This window comes from Ostrinia furnacalis, unplaced genomic scaffold (genome assembly GCF_004193835.3).
Source record: "Ostrinia furnacalis isolate ACB-3 unplaced genomic scaffold, ASM419383v2 OfSCF0635, whole genome shotgun sequence".
NCBI classification, from domain to species: Eukaryota; Metazoa; Arthropoda; class Insecta; order Lepidoptera; family Crambidae; genus Ostrinia; species Ostrinia furnacalis.
Window position 1 is genome coordinate 1162494 of NW_021130874.1, and position 21454 is coordinate 1183947.

At 41.3% G+C, this 21454-nt stretch overlaps 2 protein-coding genes across 2 annotated transcripts in view; both read right to left on the reverse strand.

Annotated features, from left to right (window-relative positions):
- Positions 1-403: 403 nt before the first annotated feature.
- LOC114366426 (zinc finger and SCAN domain-containing protein 31) lies at positions 404-14357 on the reverse strand. The gene is made up of 14 exons (XM_028323296.1): positions 14131-14357; positions 13541-13672; positions 11970-12581; positions 10766-10893; positions 9987-10061; positions 9770-9902; positions 8036-8157; positions 7045-7108; positions 6023-6045; positions 4904-4994; positions 4046-4168; positions 3132-3242; positions 1676-1791; positions 404-599 (listed from the first exon to the last, which is right to left on the reverse strand). Exons 1-14 carry the CDS (start codon positions 14236-14238, stop codon positions 488-490), a joined length of 1950 nt encoding a protein of 649 aa, XP_028179097.1. The 5' UTR covers positions 14239-14357; the 3' UTR covers positions 404-487.
- Positions 14358-17607: 3250 nt separating this feature from the next.
- LOC114366425 (zinc finger protein 613-like) overlaps positions 17608-21454 on the reverse strand; it is a 33580-nt gene continuing 29733 nt past the window's right edge. Inside the window, exons 13-14 of the mRNA XM_028323295.1 lie at positions 18698-18813; positions 17608-18053 (exon numbers count right to left, since the gene is read on the reverse strand). Of these exons, the coding sequence (XP_028179096.1) occupies positions 17975-18053; positions 18698-18813 (195 nt within the window). The 3' untranslated portion in view covers positions 17608-17974. The remainder of the gene's footprint in view (positions 18054-18697; positions 18814-21454) is intronic.

The following is a 21454-nucleotide window of genomic DNA, read 5'->3' on the forward strand; positions in this document are numbered from 1 at the left end:
GTTCGTTTCAGCCAAATGACGTCCACTGCTGGACAAAGGCCTCCCCCAAGGTTTTCCATAATGAACGGTCCTGCGCTGCCCGCATCCAGGCTCTTCCCGCGACCTTTACCAAGCAGGACCTTTAGCAGGAGAACCAGTGACCGACATAGCTTGCAGAATGAGGGCTATCGTTTTAGCGCTCACCAGTTAGCGCCACTGTAGAGTAAGGTCCTGTCACTTGCTAGTAGCGAAGACAGTGGCGCCAACTGGTGAGTGCTAAAGTGGTAGGAGGACTATCGCATTTGCACTCATCAAGATGGCGCCACTGTAGAGTAAGGTCCTGTCAATCGCCAGGGGTGCCAACTGTTAAGTATAAAAACGATAGCCCTCATTGCTAAAATCAAGTGCCAGTGGGCGGGGCACATAGCTCGTAGAGACGATGGCCGTTGGGGCAGGAAAGTTCTCGGGTGGCGACCACGGGCTGGAAGACGTAGCGTGGGCTGATGGTTTATTGTAGAGTGAGGTAATGCATGTCTTGCTGCCCACTGTTGGAATCGTCCCCGGTACTCTTCTCTTCTTCCATCACCATGGGCGGCTCAGCTTTCTTCTTTCTTCTGTTCCTGAGGATGATAAGTGTTTGTGAATTAGGTTTTTTTTTTAGGAGGAAGCTCTTGGCCTGTATCTCACCTGATGGTAAGTGACGATCAGCCGAAGGTGGAAGCGAGCTTCACTCGGAATCTTCAACCACGGAGGAACTGGCTATCTTACCTCTAACTGCCGGAACACAACAATGCTGTTAACATTGTTGTTATGGCGACAGACTTAGGTAAGATGGTGGTAGCTAGCCAGGCGGACTTAGAACAAGCCCTACCACCAACCAAACCGAACAGAAAAATCTGCCCCCACTGGGAATCGAACCCGGGACCTCGGCGTCTGAAGCAGTGGTCTTACCACTAGACCACAGAGGCGGTTATTGACACAAATAAATAAATTCTAACAATGTATCTTCAAGAAGACGATATTGTAGTCAGAAAAACCAAATGAGTGTTCATCAGTTGGCGCTACTGGCAAGTGATAGACCTAATTCGACGCAATTCGATGAGCGCAAAAACGGTAGCATTTTCAACTGCAAAGCGACTGGAACACGAACGAAAATCAGCTGCGTAAACGGAGTGCAACTGCGTCTTTGAGAAAAAGCTGACAGAAAGCAACTTTATCTCAAACGCTTCACGAACATTTGCTGTTTTAATTTATTTTAGTTTAAAAAATAAGGTGTCCGGACTTTTAATGGAAAGTGCATAAATCCGTTGTTTCGACTTTTTTTTCGCGATACTGAATTGCACTTCAACTGGAATGAAAATGGAGCGTAACTGGAGTGTGGACTGGAGATGATGAAACGCGAATGAATTGGCGACATTACAAATCAGCGACATTACAAATCAGCGACATCGAAGCCCAGTGAGCTGAGTGTGAGTTTACACCAAACGCGTTCACTAGTGAGCGCGTTTAAAAAATGCATGAAAATTTTAGTTTTTGAACGTTTCCCGCTAGGGGCGCTGTACAATCCGTCATACATTTAATGTCATTTTTTGACGCGCTCACTGGTGAGTGCGTTTGATGAAAACTCACATTGGGCCCTCTGGTGACACAGAAGTTGGTGTGGGAATGATAGCAATAGTCCTGTACTGGTACTCACCTCTTTGGGTAGGGTTGCTTGAGATGCAAGGTGCGGTAGTGTAGTTTCATACTGTTGCTCTGCGTGAACCGCTTGTCGCACAGGCTGCAGGCGAATGGTTTCTCACCCGTGTGCGTCTGCGCATAGTAATGATAGTTCAAAGTAAGCCTTATGGACATATTGCTAGTCGAATATCGGGATTTATTAGTTCTTAGAGCGCGGATATAGAGAATTTTAAAAGATTTTTTTTTATATCCACAACGAGGAAGCTCTTGGCCTGTATCACACCTGATGGTAAGTGACGATCAGGCCGAAGGTGAAAGCGATTTTCACCCGGAATCCTCAACCACAGAGGAACTGGCTATCTTACCTCTAACTGCCGGAACACAACAATGCTGTTAACATTGTTGTTATGACGACAGACTTGGGTAAGATGGCGGAATTAGAACAAGCCCTACCACCAACCAAACCAAACAGAAAAATCTGCCCCCACTGAGAATCGAACCCGGGACCTCTGCGTCTGAAGCAGGGAATTCAGAATTGAAGGAGTCAGAATTGTCCGTCTACAAAGGGTTCCACTGGCACCTTTTAGATAAATTTGAGACTGGAGATCGTGCTTCTGTGATATTTATATCCAGGTTTAATAGGCTAGTTTCCTAAAAAAATTTTTTTAGTCCGTCAATTTTAATATAAAAAAATATTGGACACATATTTTTAATTGCCAATTAAACAAATAATTACAAAGTTATAGTGCGTTGAAGTTTCGCGCGACTTCACAAAGTGCTGCACTTTTACGCACTCATTGACGTCACGGGCCTTTTCTTTAGAACTTTGGCACGCCTTGTCTTTACATTTTCATTAGTTTCAAAAAGTGAAAAATACGTGTCGAGTAGTTTTTGATAAGCTAACTGACGGACTAATTAAAACTTGCTTTTTTACCCAGGAAACATCCCTATTGAGCCCAAATAAGTAGGTAGGCACCTGGATTTGGGCAACCGGTCGTTGTGGAAATCCTTGAGGAAGCATTTGTCCAGTGGACTTTTGTTGGTCGAAAAGGACGTTTCAGCTCGGAATGACAACTTCTCAAAATGACAACCGGGGCGCAAAATGTCCACTTCTCGAAATGACAACTTCTTAAAATGTCGACTTCGCTAAAAGACAACTTCCCATAATGTCCATTTCTCACAATGACAAATTCGCATTTGGTCAACTTCACATAATGACAACTCTAGAAGAACTAGAACTCTAGAAATAATGAAAATAAAATATCAGCAAGTAGTTGAGTTGCGAAGTAGACCAAATGCGAGTTTGTCATTGTGAGAAATAGACATTATGAGAAGTTGTCTTTTAGCGAAGTTGACATTTTAAAAAGTTGTCATTTCGAGAAGTGGACATTTTGCGCCCCGGTTGTCATTTTGAGAAGTTGTCATTCCGAGCTGAAAGGGAAAAGCGTTGAAAAGGATGAGAAGTAACTCACCACCATATGCCTCTTCAGGCCGATACTGGAGTGAAAAGTCCTCGAACAGGAGTCGCAAGGAAACTCCTTTTCGCGTGTGTGTATATTCTGATGCATGGCTACGCTGCCCGGCTGGAAACAAATATTTGTTCAATCACATGATCAGGCACATAGCTTACGGATCTTTAAACAAACACAGATTTTGATTATTATGCAGAAAAGACAATAATTTATGAATTATCAACAGAAAATTATCTATCATTTTAGCGGTCACCAGTTGGCGCCACTTTAGTGTAGGGTCACTGACATTTTAAGGGTCATTTGGAAGAACATTTACGGTTAATAGGCAACATTACAAAGAAACTATAAACATAAAAATCTCATTTTGTTTTTTTTTTACATTGGTTGTTCTTCTAAATGACCCTTCATTTGCTAGTGGCTACGACAGTAGCGCCAATTGGTGAGCGCCGAAACAGTAGGACTACCACATTTACACTCACCAAGATGGCGCCACTATAGAATAGGGTCTTGCCATCGCCAGTGGTGCCAACTGTTAAGTATAAAAACGATATCCCTAATTAAAATAAGGTAAAGTATATTATATACATATACTATAGGATACCCGGCTTTTGGAAAGGGTATTTTTTTATTTTCTGAGGCAGACCAAAATTAAACCTCGTGAATGGCTATAATATAGTCTGATCTGCGAGCACGTAGAATTTTGTCCAATGACCCCAAGCAACCCGTCCTTATCGCTCGCGCGTAATTATGTTGCTGTCGCGCTCGCACACTCACTGGGGGCGCCCGTCGCACAGTCGCGACAGCAATATAATTACGCGCGAGCGATAAAGATGGGTAGCTTGCCTTGGGGTCATTGGACAAAATTCTACGTGCTCGCAGACCGGGCTTTAGTAAATAAACAAATAAATACTGACCGCTAAGGAAGCGCCGCAGATCTCGCAAATGTGTCTCTCATTGGGCGCGAAGAACGAAGTGCGCGGGTGCTCCGCTAGATGGTGCTTCATGCACGCTGCTTGAGTTTCGAAGTGTTTGCCGCACTGGTAAGTAAACATTATGATATTGAGTATCAAATCAAATGTTCTTAATTGCAAGCAAGGCTGCAGTTACATAAAGCACAGATCCGACCTTGCGTGGAATACTGCTGCCACCTCTGGGACGGGTCTGCCAAGAAATATTTGGCTGCTTTGGATTCGGTGGAAAGGCGTGCCAGGAGACTAATCGACAGCCCCACCCTTGACGCGATGACGCCACAGTGTAAAAACAAGCCGTAAGTTGGATTAAATCGTAATCTTCAAATGGTGAATAAATAAATAATAAAATAAAATTAAATCATCTAATCTCTTCAGACAGAAATATCGATAAGACTTATTAAAATACTTCATCGCTTCACGGAGCGAAGTAGTAAATACAAAAAACGCCGCAGCGTAACGATTTCGAAATTACAACTTTTGTAACTAGTCTAGGGGGGCTGGTTATTTAGTCTCTACTTTAGGGACACGACATTTACTAATTTACCAGAGACAAATGGATTTAATTTATTTTTCTTTTAGTGGCTTCTCCTCTTATTACGACATCCACGATATGATATTATAGTAAACTCAAATACAAAACGATCAAGCTAACTGCGCATCTCGCTGGAATGCGACTCCCTCGAACTCACCCGCACACCTCCCCGCGTTTGCCCCGTCCGTATCAGAGCATGTGACGTCACGGCTCCCAGGTGCGCAGTTAACTTAACTTGGTTGTACATAAAACGCGAAACAAATTCTTACCTGATGACAGTCCGTTGGTTTTTTGGGTTGCCTCCTCGGTTTCCTCTTTCGGTACGATTTTATTGATGGTAACTTTTGTTCTGAGTTTTTGCTGCAAAAGAATAGAAGAAAGTTGTTATAATAATTAACTTTTAAAAAAAATAAAACCGACTTCAAATGCGTGAACACAAAAAAAAACTAAAAATTAAAAATATTGCGTATAAAAAAGTTCATCCCCAATTTTCCACCCTTGGGGGTGAAATATTTTCTTCAAATTCGCATGAAACCACCATTTTGATAATACCTATTCAACAAAAAAATAATCGTTCAAATTGATTTATAATCGGCGGAGATATTGCGTATAAAAAAGTTCATCCCCAATTTTCCACCCTTGGGGGTTGTTTTTTCTATTATTAAATTTAAATGGGACCACCCTTGAGGTATTACCTATACGCCGAAAAAAGATTTGTTCAAATCGGTTCATAATTGGCGGAGTTATCACGTAACAAACATAGAAAAAAAAAACATACGGGTCGAATTGAGAACCTCCTCCTTTTTTTTGAAGTCGGTTGAAAATACACTTTCATTACCATGGAAAAAGGGAACAGTAAAAGGTTTTTATAGTAGCATCTCCAATTATTTACCAAAATTTACTTATTAGTGTTAATTGTGAAAAATCTAAAACGTTAAAATATCGGTATAGTTCCAAAATACTGGACTGTCCTGTCGATGACATTGACAGTGGGGCGCCACCGTCAATACCGGATCGCTGGTTCAGATTTTTACCATATAGTTGAACGATGGTAGCGCCCCCCTGTCATTGAGTTTGGTGGGACAGTTCAGCGTGGGTCATCTATATCGTTATAGCCAATGAGCTGCTGTCATAGTGACATTGACGTATTGTCAATGTCACACGAGAATCAAACGTCAGAATAGAGGGACGCGCAGAGACGACTCCGCGCTTTTGTGCTAAGTGATGAATTGTATCTAAAATAAAGCAATATAATGTGAAAGTTGTAGAGCAGTGTTTTATTTATGAGAATAGATCGACCGGCCTCTAATATTAGGTAAGTCTTTCAAAATGTAATTAAATTCAGCAATAACAATATTTGAAATATGTGAAATTATCATAATAATTACTTTCTTCGCAGCTCGATGGTGATCTGAAAAGGAAAAACACAAATCTTTAAAAAATATTCGCTTCATCTACTTTTACATTATAAAGGACGTCGCACATTTATCAGCCCAAAAAGGGATTGTAACCGTGTCAACTCGAGGCGGTCAGTGGGCTGAGTGTGAGTTTACATCAAACGCGCTCACTAGTGAGCTCGTTAAAAAATTTATGAAAATTTTAGTTTTTGAACGTTTCCCGCTAGGGGCGCTGTACTATCGGTAACAGTGTTAACTGCCCATTGCCAGTCATGCCATCTCGTTCTATCGCAAAGAATCGCCATTTGATTAGAGCGAGAGCAAAAACGGAAATGTATAATTAACAGTGTGGCCGTGTGTACAATCCGTCATACATTAAATGTCATTTTTTGATGAAAATTTTATAAAAAAAAAATAAAACCGACTCCAAAAAACCTACACTAAAACGTAGAAAAATAATTACTAATTACCTACTTATTTATTAGGACGAATTATTAATATTTATGTAGGTTTATCATGATTGATACTTCTGGAGTCGGTGCCAAGATTATGAAACATGTAAAGTTTGCCTGCACAAGTTTTTTGAAGTCGGTTGAAAACTCACACTCAGCCCTCAGTATTCTTTGTATGAAACTCCATACTGCAACGCACACTTAACCGCACCGTAACGTAAACGCCTCGCCTCGCGGTTGACAGCGCGAAAGGCGATACGATGTCGATCCCTTTCCGAGTTGATAAGTCTGCTCTGAGCTTAACTCGTCGACTTTATTTGTAAAGATATTAGCTTTAGGCCCGCGGCTTCACCCGCGTGGAATTTTGTCTGTCACAGAAAAACAATATCGCGCGCGTCCCTATTTCAAAAACCGGGATAAAAACTATCCTATGTCCTTTCCCGGGACTCGAAACTATCTCTATGCCAAATTTTATCAGAATCGGTTCAGTGGTTAAGGCGTGAAAGAGAGACAGACAGACAGAGTTACTTTCGCATTTATGATATTAGTATAGATGGATACCTTTTCCTGAGCTTTCTTTCCAAGTATCTTCTTTGGCACTGAGTATTCGTCGTTTAGATCTTGTCTGAAATGTATCAAAAAGGAATATTTAATCACGTGCCTTGACGTCATAAATTTAATAAATGACGTCATAGGTCATCGTCACTAAAATTGTGGGGTGAAATCACATTCCAACTACCCCCATTAGATTGTAATGTTCGGATTCAATGAATTCGAACCCCATGTAAAAAAGTATTGCTGATGGCTGATGGCGCAGCAAGGTTTTGGAGTGGAGGCCACGTACCGGAAAGCGCAGCGTAGGACGTCCACCCACAAGGTGGACCGACGACCTCATGAAGGTAGCTGGATACAGGCTACTACCAACGCCATTATGGAAATCATTGGGGGAGGCCTATGTTCATCTTTGGACGTCCTATGGTTGAAATGAAGAGAACAAAACATTTTCCTGTGATATACAAATAAAGAGAACCAAAGTGACTGACATAGCCCGCAGAATCGCTAAAGGGCGGGGCACATAGCCCGTAGAGCTAATGACCGCTGGGGCAGGAAAGTTCTTGAGTGGCGACCACGAGCCGGAAGACGTAGCGTGGGCAGGCCTCCCACTAGGTCAGTCTGTCCCAAAGTGGGCGATAACGCCCCCTTGTGGGCGCTGCAGGTTTAAAGGGGGGCGATAAGAGACCCGGAAAAAAAATCGGGACGTTGTGTAGAGGCTTGGGAGGCGTCATCTACTAGGAGGACTCTTAGACACCGACTGAGCTCGACTCTTGACTACAAAAATGGGGGGCGCTAAAAATCATTTATTCTCAAAGTGGGCAGTAGACTAAATAAGTTTGAGAACCGCTGCACTAGGTGGACCGACGATCTGGTGAAGGTCGCGGGAGGTACGAGCGGCCGGTCTTTGTGGAAATCCTTGGGGGAGGCCTTTGTCCAGCAGTGGACGTCTTTCGGCTGAAACGAACGAACGAACAAATAAAGAATTTGTATCACTTACTCGGCTCCTTCCAAATGCATAGCGGAGTGGAACAGATGCTCATTGTAAGCTTTTCTAGTCTCGAAGCGAATGTTGCACTTCTCACAGAATGTGTTCACCTCTTCGTCATCGTCCGGACTCTCCTGCGTTGAAAGAATCTTATATTAGTGTCGTAAATAAATTAAAATAAATAAATAAATCTATGGACAATTTCACACAGCGCCAGCTAGCCCCAAAGTAAGCAACTTAATGCTTGTGTTATGGGTGCTAGCTTAACGGATATACTACTTATATACTTTTTTTTTAAATACATAAATATTATACATAGTCACACCCAGACCCGTCACAGAAATTAAAATTCATCATTTCAATTTCTGCCCGGCCGGGAATCGAACCCGGGACCTCTCGGCATAGTAGTCCGTTCTGAACCACTACACCAAACGGCCGACTTAATAAATTGCTAAATAAATTGCTTACTACTCTAAACTCGCAAACCTTGCAAGCCGAACAAATTGCAGAAGTAGCTTGCGCTAGCCCCCTTGACCAGTAGAAAAAGGGGACAGTTGTAATGTCGAAAGGCCTTTTTTGTATGAAGTTACGACGGATTCGATCCAAAAGTGCCACTTTTCTAGACCTACGAATAAAATCTCATTTTTACGAGTGGAACACACGAAAAATTACGAATTTAACACCTCGTTTTGGCAAGAATTTTGGTGAATAATAAAATTGTAAAATGTCTCATTACTACCGGATTTGACAACACACGCGTTTTAGGCCGTCTCAAAGAAACCCGGAAACTGTTATTGTAATTTTCGGACTGACTGTACCACGGACGAAAATATTGTGCAAATGCGGGTGGGTGAAGAAAATTCATCGCGCAAGAGCAGACGACGCCGCATCACTTCAGTCTGCCCGCGACCGTGACTCGTGCAACCGAGTCGAAACGTCGGGAAGGTAAAATTATCTTTTTACCTTTTTAAAGTGTTTGTGTTGCCAAATCCCGTAGTAGTGAGAATTTAGTAAAAATGCAACATGAAAGTTTAAAATATTATAATTGTGAATGTGTTGTGAAATAAAGTGAAATACAGTGCGGAGCCAATAGCGCAACGGCGGCAAACCAGGTAAGTACTTTATTTTTATTTATTTGACTTACAAAACTGGGTTCAATCAAATGTCACGCAAAAGTAATAAGTGCTAAATCAAGTCCCACTTCATACTCGACGTAAGCATAGCATACAAAAAGAAACAATTTAACCACCTTAATAAGATGAAATCACTGTTAGATAAACCAAATCTTAGGTACGTTCGTTTTTCGCGCTTGAGAAACAAAGTATTATTACCGACAACTGTTGTCGGCGAGGTCGTTTTTGCTAACTTCAATAGTGACGAGTATCATTCATTTTTAGCAGTGTCGTGCAATGTTCTTTGGATCATAATGTCGTAAATTGGGTTTACATAATGTCGTGTCCTTCTTCCATTCGGGGAGATGAATAGGCCTGGCCTACATGTGTGAGTAGTAGGTCGTATAAAGTCCGGTCGCCGAGCACATAGAATTTCATCCAATAACCCCAAGCTACCCATCCTTATCGCTCGCGCGTAATTATATTGCTGTTGCGACTATGCGACGGGCGCCCGCAGTGAGTGTGCGAGCGCGACAGCAACATAGCGCGAGCGATAAGGATGGGTAGCTTGGGGTTATTGGACGGAATTCTATCTGCTCGGTGACCGGACTTTACTAGTGTCGTATGTACTCACGATCTCGCTGTGGAAATGCTGCAGCTTCTTATGCTGGCTGAGCCCGGCGACGCTGACGAAGGACGCGCCGCACGTCGTGCACACGTGATCGCTACGATGCGTACGCAAATGCGTGTAATATGTCGAACTATGTCTGCAACACGATAACAATAAGAAAAACTTTGTTTGACACGAAATATACAAATGTACAGTACCACATTAATTTATGATCGCATACTTGAACTCTTCATTGCAGTGAATGCATTTCCTAATAATTCCGTTGTGATAATCCTCGTGTAACAAAGCTGTGGTCCTGAAACAAAAAACTATGTTATTTTAATCTTTTTGCAAATCACACTAGAGCAGGGATGGCGAACCTTTATTTATCAACGTGCCACTTTTCTATAAAAAAATGATTGACGTAGTCATAGACATGACATCAAACAACACATAGACATATCGATGAGGGGTACGATATCCCAAGTGGCGCCACTGACAAGTGACGGAACCTTCCTCAAAAGTGGAAAATACGATGGCCTTTATTCAAAAGACATATTATTAACTTTTTTATTTTATAGTGAACTAGCTTTCCGCCCGCGGCTTCGCCCGCGTGGTATTTTGTCTGTCACAGAAAAACTTTATCGCGCGCGTCCCTTTTCAAAAACCGGGATAAAAACTATCCTGTGTCCTTTCCCGGGACTCAAAATATCTCTGCCAAATTTCATCAAAATCGGTTCAGTGGTTTTGGCGTGAAAGAGAGACAGACAGAGTTACTTTCGCATTTATAATATTAGTATAGATAAAGCCTGGTCCGTGAGCAGCAGCAGTGCGAGCGCGACAGCAACATAATTACGCGCGAGCGATAAGGATGGGTAGCTTGGGGTCATTGGACGGGATTCTACGTGCTCACGGACCAGGCTTTAGTATAGATATGATACGCGTACCATTGGTTCGTCGTCCCTGCACTAGAGCTTCAGATAAAAGCTATGGTCAGGACACAAAGTAGGTTTTACTCACTCGATAGGGCAGACCAGGTCGCATCTCAAACACTGGAACTTGGTGAAGTGTGAGCGCATGTGCTTGCGTAGTTCGCAGTCCCATTTGAAACGCATGCGGCAGAAGCGGCACTCTATTGGGCCTACAGTCTGTAAATTATGTAGTGTAATTACTTAAAACATAATACAAATTCAAATAGTCACACAAGCCATGCTACCCTCAGGCCGTTTGTACGTATATGCTAAAAAAGTCGCCGGGTCTACGCAAGAATTCGTGTCGTTTCTATAGTCTGTCGCAACAGCAACAGCAACATAATTACGCGCGAGCGATAAGGATGGGTAGCTTGGGGTCATTGGACAAAATTCTATGTGCTCACAGACCGGGCTTTACACACGAACCGTGTACATTGCTCCGACGCTGACCAAGAAATAATTCTTGTCTGCGCTAGATAAACACGCGGCGGACGCGCACTGTGTGTCAAATTTAGCTAGGTCCGACGAAATTCTTGTATTGTGTGCGGCAGACACGGTAATTTTTTTTATGAAATCTACAGGGTAGTATTCTATGTTTCTAGAACGACACAGCAAAAAACATGATAACTTTCCATATAAAATATTAAGTAATAGAATCCTGAACAACAGAGGAAATATTATGTGAAACATAAATTGAAGGAGCTAACTTTTCCAAATAAATACAAGTGATGGGATATGCTTCTTGCATTTGCTTGTACTATAACATTGTCGGTGGACGCGAGGTACTTATGCCGGCGTCACTAAGCGGAATTATCTGTTTTCAATATCATTACATGCCCATTAGGGGACATCCATAAAGTACACGTAAAGACGGGGGGAGGGGGTTGACAAAGTGTGACATGGTGTGACAAGGGGTGGGAGGGGTCCTAAGTTTCGTGATATCACATTAATTTCAATTGTTTCAAATATTTGATATAATGTTGATTTCATAAAAAAAATACTTAATTTAAATGGAAATAAAACTAATTTTGGAACTGCTGTTAATTTAATAATTTTTCGATGTGAAATTGCGAAACATGTTACGTCACACTAGGGAGGGGGGGTCTCAGAAATGTGACCACCTGTGACAAGGACGGAGGGGGGGTAAAAAAATCATGAAATTCGTGTGACGTACTTTATGGATGGCCCCTTATTGACAGATGTTTAGGAACCTTACACAATTCGAAATAAATAGTATAGAAAAACATACTCACTTCATTATGCCTTAAATGCCTATGTCGTTTCAACATGAGCTCTTTCGAGAAACCTTTAAAACAATCTGTGCACTTGAACGATGCTGCCAAATATTTAGGGTCATCTGCTTTAGCCCTGAAATCTTTCACTGCCTCTTCTTCCGACAAATTAAACATCTTCCAATGATTAGCATCCAGGAACTTCGTCTTCGAAACAATCTTGTATTTCTTAGCATTACGAGTAATAGGTGCTGTATGTGATCGTTTACTTTTCTTTACTGGCTTTTTCTCATTCTTTAACGGCTCATTTTCAAGCACTGTGACTTCTTTTTTATCCTCTACGAATACTGTTGTAGAATCAAGTGGATTTTCTGAATCTACGACCATTCCAACTTCATTATCTGGTAGTACTATACATTTCTCATCAATTGAATTACTTTCATGGTTATAGATCTCTTGATTATCAGTATCCGATAATGACTCATTGCAATTGTCTTCGTCATATTCGTCGTTTTCTTCTTTTATGACGGTATCCATGTCGTCTGTAGTAACATACTCCACTGGGAGAACTGTTAACGTGGACTGGAGACCGAGAGCTTTTCTGTCGACTTTGTATACCGATTCATATGTGACCTGTGATTTGAAAAGTTAGGAGTTGAATGAAATTATTGTTTCTTTATTTGCCTTTGTATAAAGGGAGTGCTATAGGGTCAGAATACTTATATTTGGAGGATTAAAACGACATAACGATATCATACACTCGACAGCAAATAAATCGCACCACCCACGACGCGAACTTCAAAGATTTTCTTTTGACACAATAATGGTGCCCCAACAATATTGGTGTTATTTGAAAGCCCAATAAATATCCTTAAAGAAAAACACATTTAATTTCTTAATAAATGATTAACATTACCATAAATGTGACTTGAAAAAAGACCTCACTTGGGGCTCACCTCTGGGATCAATTAGACCAAATTTTATGGTTNCTCCTACACGGCCTCTCCTGACAGGAGACCGTCCTCGGTCTCCTTCTTCTTTCAGTCCAGCAGTGGCATGGACAGTCCCGGACCGCTGGGTTGGGGTCCACCAACGGCGTGGCTAGTGCTTGAGGCACCTGCCGGCCCTTGTAGCCCAGACGTAGATGGTTGCTGCCCGTCGTCCGAAGGTAGACCAGAAGCTCGGACGGAAGGTGATTCCGGGCTCAGGTCTCCGACTTGGTCTTCACGAGACTGTGCGGCCACAGTCTCAAGCTCTTCATTTTCGCTGTCTGCACCTGTGTTAAATTAAGCGAAAACATTTAAGACATAAACTCACGTATCGATAAGTTTTACAACGCTTAACATCCCACACATAAGACGCGTCCGCCATATAAATAGGATGCGAAACGTCGCTAGGGTAGATTAAGTCATAGGCACGACGTTAGCGTAACTTAATCACGGCTCAAGTCATAGNACCGCGGGTGGTGCGATTTATTTGCTGTCGAGTGTATTTTACATATTGTCATGTTTGAAAATATGTAACAATATTGACAATCATGTGTTGTTGACTGTAAGAATACTATGTTTTATGTAACAGAAATTGTTACTCACTGGACCTTTCCACAGCATCTCTTTGAATGCCTTTTGTCCTCGGTAACACTTTTCCTTGAACTTGTGAAACTTATGGAGCATGGTGGCACATTCATAGCAGCAGTACTGTGGTAGACCATCATCATAATCTAACTGAAAACAACAATAGTACAAAATGGCTTTAAAGAAACCTCAAGAACTTGTTTACATAAAGATTAGACTGAGCTATTGGATGGTAGGAGTTAGAGAATGGATTCAGGCTTCATATGTTACAAGGGTTCGCTTTTAATTGCAATATTTATTTATCTACACTAATAAAAACCCGCTGGGAAAAGTCACAAAATACTTACAGGGTTTTTTAGTGACGAATAACATTTTATTGTATTATTAGACGGTTTACATTTTATTGTATTATTAGGCGGTTTATTTACAATTTAAGGATTTACGGATAATTAATAAGGCGGTTAAATTTACGGTACATTGCCTAATCGGAGTAAAAATAGATTGTGCCGGCTTGTAGGTATCGACAAGACAAAACGCATTGGCCGAAAGGATCTTGAGAAAACTTTACAAAGTAGCCTTAATATGTATGTAAGAGTAAAAATACTTACTTTTAGCGCCATAACTTCTTCATAATAATACACAAGCTGAAATTGATCGAGCCTGTAAACCTTCGCCTCTGTTCGAAGGCATATCCTGCATATCTTGAGGTCAGCCATACTGGAACGTTAGTTAATTGACTTTATCGTGAATTATTGTTTACTTTTATCAATTGAAAAACTTATTTCAATAATCCAAAATACGACAAAGCCCATCGAATTATGAAAGGACTCGACGGAAAAACCAGGAAAAACGCGAAATATTGACATTTTTTTTGACAATGACAACAAGACGGCGCGGCGCGAAATTAAGGCGTTTGGCCGAACATAAATTTTGTTAGAAAAATGGCGATCGCCATGGCAGCTGCCACAGAAAACTTTTCATCTCTTCGGCGAGGACACGTTTGCTGACTTCAATAGTGAAGTCGTCCATACATTTTTTAACATTGATAGTTTTTACCGCTAAACGCAAGCCATAATTTTCTTATTAGCACTAACAATTCTATTTTCGGCCAAACGTCTCCAATGACAAAATCAAATCGAAGAGAAATAGGGAAGTGCGGTATAATCGAAAATCGATTTAATGTCTATTTACAAACCGTGTAAGAAAAACAAACACCTTGTAATTTAATAAGAAATACTATTGATTGATTTCATTCATTTTTCAACCGTCGGATATGTCTCTCCCAAAAATAAAATTGTAATTTTGACATATTTCCCATACAGGAGGTAATGTATAGTTCCAAAATACTGGACTGTCCTGTCGATGACATTGACAGTGGGGCGCCACCGTCAATACCGGATCGCTGGTTCAGATTTTTGCCATGTTGGAAACCATATAGTTGAACGATGGTAGCGCCCCCATGCCATTGAGTTTGGTGGGACAGTTCAGCGTGGGTCATCAGGGGTGACATTGGTTTGAGGTGGGTGCCATCCAGAGCATACAAATCTGAAGATTTAAAGTCTCAGCGTTTGACTGTCACAAAATACACCCTCCCGTGTCGCTCCCATACTTCAGCCAGTGACTCAGATAAGTGATACCTAAAAATATTTTTTTTTTCTCTCTTAAAACCCTGTAACTTTGTCAAAGCTATTTACGTGACATTGGCGAAATCATGGTTTTCAAAACCAAGCCGTCGCCAAAATAAAAGAAGAAGAAGAAGATACCTGTATATTAAATTCCCTACTTTAAATTCAAATCAATCAAAGGAAAATAAAACCATCATTATTTTATCTTCTTATTGTATTATATTTGTATAATGTAATCTATACTTAGCAGTGACAATATTTTAGACGTATAATCTAAAATTACAATACACGTACTAATAATAATTTAATCTAGGTACACAATCAATAAAATATACAGGGTGTTAGGTAAATGGGTATATGAGCCGACACTAGCCCATGTTAACATGGTCATATAAATGGTATGGTGAAGTCAGAAAATTGATATCTTCATTTTAATTATTTTATTTTTCATACAAATCGGATTTTACAAAATTTATTTTGTATGATAATTAAAAAGATTAAAATGATGATATCAAATTTCTGACTTCACCATACCATTTATATGCCCATGTTAACATGGGCTAGTGTCGGCTCAATACCCATTTACCTAACACCCTGTATACTAGGCAGTATCTGAATCTGTATTGCTGAAATATTTTAGAATAAATATTATAATCATAATAATTATTAATTATCTACTTATATGGCGCTTAATTCATAAAAATAGAACAAAGCTGGAGTGATATCACTTTGTAGATCCCTAGTTTCACAATGGTTCGATTGTTTTGTTCGGTACTGAACCGATACATAATAATGTTTTAAAGGCTATGTTCACACTGTCGATTGCATCACGCTGTGTTTGTACACGCGGAGTTATTGCTTACAATCTTAGCAATCGGTTCCTTAATCTTAATGTACAATCATTGGCGCACCTATATGCAGCCCAACATCATGAGGTGGGTCCTTATACACCTAAATGTATAGAAACTATCTAGTGTGAAGACAGACTAACAATAAATAAAATGTAGTTTGTTAAAGAACAATTAATAACTATTGACAATATTAATTTGTCCAATCATTCAGAAAGAGATGAAAATCGGTTGGGCAGTGAAAGTTTAAAACATTGGTAGGAGATAATTGTAACAACTCCGTACAGAAAAGACAATAAATAGGAAAAGTCCAAACAAAAATTGACAATGTTACGTTATCAAAAGTATGAACAAGCCTCATTTGTATAAAACAAAGCCTAAATGGGCGTAATCATATTATTATTATACAGGTGAGTATACACTAAGGCAGGGTTGACCGGTCGATCGACTATTAGTCCAGTCGATCGTGCTACATGATTGTGTACTAAACCATGCTGTTTCATTTAAGATTTCAAGAAGTATGTAAGTGGTAGATCGCCCAGGGTTTTGTTAGTAAACATTAGATCTTATGCCTAATCAAGTTGGCCACCCCTGGACTAGGCATTTCCTTCTAACAGAGCAACGAGCCGCTCACACGTGTCACACGACCCCCCTAGTATGGAAAAATATTTTGCCCACGCATTTTATAATGTTACTAAGATGTTGTAGGGACCGAATATTTCAATCGATACAACATTTATGCATTTGCATTTATTAGATTTCTGATAAATCTATCATTATTACTTTACTGTTTTTTTTACTGAGGTAGTTTTTACGACCTCTCGCGACCCTCCTATAGAGGCTTGGCGACCCCCCAGAGGGTCGCGACCCACAGGTTGAAAAACACTGCTGTAAATAATTGAATAGTTTTATTATAATTCGCTATTAATACAATCTATATCGTAGTTATTCAGTGGAGTAATAGATAAGAACTTTATTTTCAGATCATTATATAATAAAAAGGTCCTAATAAATTAATATTTATTACTAAGATATTAATATTGCTTTTTATTGCAGTTATCTTAGATACAATACATATTTTACTGTTTACATACAATAAACACCTTTACGGATAGACTTCATAAAGTCCTCTTTCCCGTAGTTATTAAAACCGATCTTTTAATATAAATGGCAGTAATTTTAGATCGGTTTTGATGGCAGTCTTACAAGATAATTTGTTGCAAGGAAACAGTTAACGGAGACGTTCCATTATTTAAAAAAACAGCCTTCTTTTCACTTCAATCATATGTGGTATATTTTGAGGATCAAACACATAAGAAAGCAAGGTGGAAATGCTTCCTTCCGAGCGGGTGTTGTACTGAGGACCAAGGTCCAGTTGTGTATCATCTCGGTTTGCTAAATAATGTGTTAGTAGCGCAGAGAACTCTGACACCGCGATGCAGGTTTGTAGCGTAACGTATGTCAGCGCCATCTGTTGGGCTACCACTATAGTCTGGTCTGCGAGCACGTAGAATTTTGTCCAATGACCTGGACAATGACCCTGTTGCTGTCGCGCTCGCACACTCACTGCGGGCGCGCGTCGCACAGTCGCGACAGCAATATAATTACGCGCGAGCGATAAGGAGGGGTAGCTTGGGGTCATTGGACAAAATTCTACGTGCTCACTGGGCTGGCTGGGCTTTAGTCTGTAGCGTGATTCATATTTTTTCGTGACTTTAGCAGGGATAAATTACCTTTTTGTCAATATGTTGAGTGCGAGAAGACATTGTAGAAAAATAAACCCTTTATCGCTTTCAAATGATCCTAAATAATGATATAGGACCTTATTATTATAAAAAGTTATTAAAAAACTAATTTACCTATTTATTTACACGCGATAAGTCCTAATAAAATATGCAAATCCACAGCATTGTTCACTAGTAAATATTTAGCTACAAAATTTTAACTAGTAAAATGTCATTAAAGAGAAGGAGTCCTATTTAATATTCTTCTTTGCCGTAAAAACCTAGGAAGTTCGCTGCGTCTGCGCTCGGCTTCTCGATTTCTTTTCTTCTGTTCCTGTAAACGAAAATATACGTCAAGTTGACAATAATATGACATACATTGAAGCTATCAAAATGCAAATCTCTCTAAGCTATGTCTAAGATTTTGTGACGTCACAAGTCGATATCGTCACTATTTTGTCAACTCCATCAACTAGCTTTCTTTGTTTCTAACTTGATTGATAAACCAAGTTTTTAACTAACTGATTTTTTTGGGCCAGAATTATGTGTTCTTTTAGGAAAGTTGTGTTTTGGGATTATTGGGAAAAAAGCTTTAGGTCGCGGCTTTACCGACGTCTCCAGTTTAATCAAAATCCGTTCATAGTTTTTCCTGAAAAAGTATCATTTATCCATCCAGGATATTATAATAAATCAACTTTATTTCTCTTTACAAAATACATAAAGTCACAGTTTGTAACGAGTCATTATAACAACAAGGAATAAAAATAAGTATTTCGTAGAGGCTGATGTCCGTACTAGAATACCCTGTGCTACATCACACATATTATGGCATTAAGACATTTTAAATTTTTAGAGCAGGGCTTCCTGCCTTCATGGTAACTCAATGTTTGTGACAAATAAAAATGGCTCATTCCCAAGGGCGTAGTCACAGTAAAAAAAATTTTGGGAAGCCCTGTCGTAGAGAAATTGGTGACTTACCTCGGAGGGTAGGGCTGCTTCAGATGGAAGGTGCGGTAGTGCAGACTGAGGCTACCGCTCTGCGTGAAGCGTTTCTCGCACAGTCGGCAGGCGTAGCGCTTCTCACCCGTGTGCGTCTGGATAGAAAGTTATTCATTAATTTAATGACGACTAATGAATATTTAAAGATGTTCACAGATGTCTGAAGCCCGGTCTGTGAGCACGTAGAATTTTGTCCAATGACCCCAAGCTACCCATCCTTATCGCTCGCGCGTAATTATATTGCTGTCACGACTGTGCGACGGGCGCCCGCAGTGAGTGTGCGAGCGCGACAGCAACAGCTTGGGGTCATTGGACAAAATTCTACGTGCTCGCAGACCAGACTATAGAAATTATAATGGGGGTAGATTAGAATATATTGTAGCGNAACGGTCGGAAGCGAAGCGGACGACTGGGGGACAGAATGCCCAATAATACACTACTGTTATAAAGTAAATTATTCTGAACAACAACATTATGAGTTGAAGTATGTTCTTAATAACAACATTATTAATTAAAACAATATGATCAATGAATGTTATGAAGAAAAAAGATCTGAAAATAAAAATTATGTATTGTAGCGAATCCCGAGGGAAAGTACTTTTTTAAAAAGACAAAAATGACTTTGCACTGATTTTAATAAGAAAACAAAAATTACAATCAAAAATAATTAACACACAAAATGCAAAATCTGAGAGCTCCGATCGCAGCGACGGCTGAAGGCAAAGTGAGCCCGAGTCGCACTGCGCGCTGGCTTATATAGGGACGGTCGCCGCAAATCTCCACATCTCCTACACGGCCTCTCCTGACAGGAGACCGTCCTCGGTCTCCCTCTTCCTTCAGTCCAGCAGTGGCATGGACAGTCCCGGACCGCTGGGTTGGAGTCCATCAACGGCGTGGCTAGTGCTTGAGGCACCTGCCAGCCCTTGTAGCCCAGACGTCGATGGTTGCTGCTCGTCGTCCGAAGGTAGACCAGAAGCTCGGACGAAAGGTGATTCCGGGCTCAGGTCCTCGACTTGGTCTTCCCGAGGCTGTGCGGCCACAGTCTCAAGCTCTTCATTTTCGCTGTCTGCACCTGTGTTAAATTAAGCGAAAACATTTAAGACATAAACTCACGTATCGATAAGTTTTACAACGCTTAACATCCCACACATAAGACGCGTCCGCCATATAAATAGGATGCGAAACGTCGCTAGGGTAGATTAAGTCATAGGCACGACGTTAGCGTAACTTAATCACGGCTCAAGTCATAGGCACGACGTTAGCGTAACTTAGCCCGGCGAGACAGAGGCACGACGTTAGCATGTCCGCCCCCAATTGTTAGGAAAGAGGCACGACGTTAGCGTTCCCCAACAATTGCACAATCCAGTAAGGAAGCACTACGTTAGCTATTACTGGAGTCTATCCAAAGAATAGTTCACAAACCACTCTTAGATAGCCAGGCATCTTACCATCAAAGTAAGCAGCACACACATCAGGAGTCCATTCTCCGCGCCATGCGACCATGTACTCCGCTGCTGCCTGCGTCGACTTCCCATAGGAGCCGGCCAGGAGTTGCAGCTCGTAGCGCCCGTGCGGGAGAACCTTCACCACGCGATACGGGCCGCGCATGCCGGAGTCCAACTTCCCCGTTGATTGAGCTTGCTTCTTAACAAAAACCAAAGAATTTAGTTCAAAACCTCGAGGCGCCTTTCTGCCTTGGTTTACATAGGCGTCTTGAGTCTGCTGGTTTCGCCTGAGACGCTCCGACGCCCTCTGCCGACTCATCTCGCGCAGAGCCTCCCTGTTCGGGCTGGACCCGTCGAGTGCCACATCACGCACTAGGCTTCGGAGAAGAGGTGTTGCCGCATCAATGCCCACCAGAAGATTGAGCGCAGAATATTGAGTCGTCCTATGTCGAGTGATATTCAGGACCAACTGCAGCTTCCAAATAACATTTGGCCACCGTTGCTGTCTATGATTTGCTTCGATGCGAATCATGTTCAATACTGTCCGGCAGTAGCGTTCGACCTGCCCATTGGACTGGTGCATTTCGGGTGTGATTAGATGTACCTCACACCCCATATCCTTGACCCAATCCAGAAATTCAGTACTTTGGAACATGCGACCTCTATCCGCAACAATCAATTTGGGAGACCCGAATAATGAAATGGCGTTCGTAACATGACGCTTTAATTCGTTAGAGTCTTGTCGATACATTGGGTACAACAGGGTGTACTTGGAAAAAGCGTCAATCACTATGAGAACGTATCGGTAACCATCTACTTCGGGGAGCGGTCCTAGAGCATCCATATGGACAGTCTCGAAAGGTACGTCTGGTTTTTCCCAAGAGGTAATGGGCTGTAATGGAGCCCGTGGGACTTTTTTATGCGAAATACACACCAAACAGTGCGCGATATATTTTTGGGCAAAACTACGCAACCCGGGAAACCAGAAATGTTTAGTAACAAGGTCAACCGTCTTTTCAACTCCGGGATGTTCGTGTTCATCGTGAAACACGCGCAATAGGCTAAGTCTGTGCCCTTTAGGGATATAGCACAGAAGTCGGGAAGGTTCACCAGTAGGTGTATGTCTAACATAGAGAATGTCATTTTTAACGACATATCTACTCGCATCCAACTGACCATCATGTAGTTGCTGGATGAGAGTTCGGGTTTCCTCGTCGGAAGCCTGAGCAATCTGCGCCCAGTTCAGTGGCTTCTGAACCGTACACACATTGACCGGGTTCCGACTGAGATA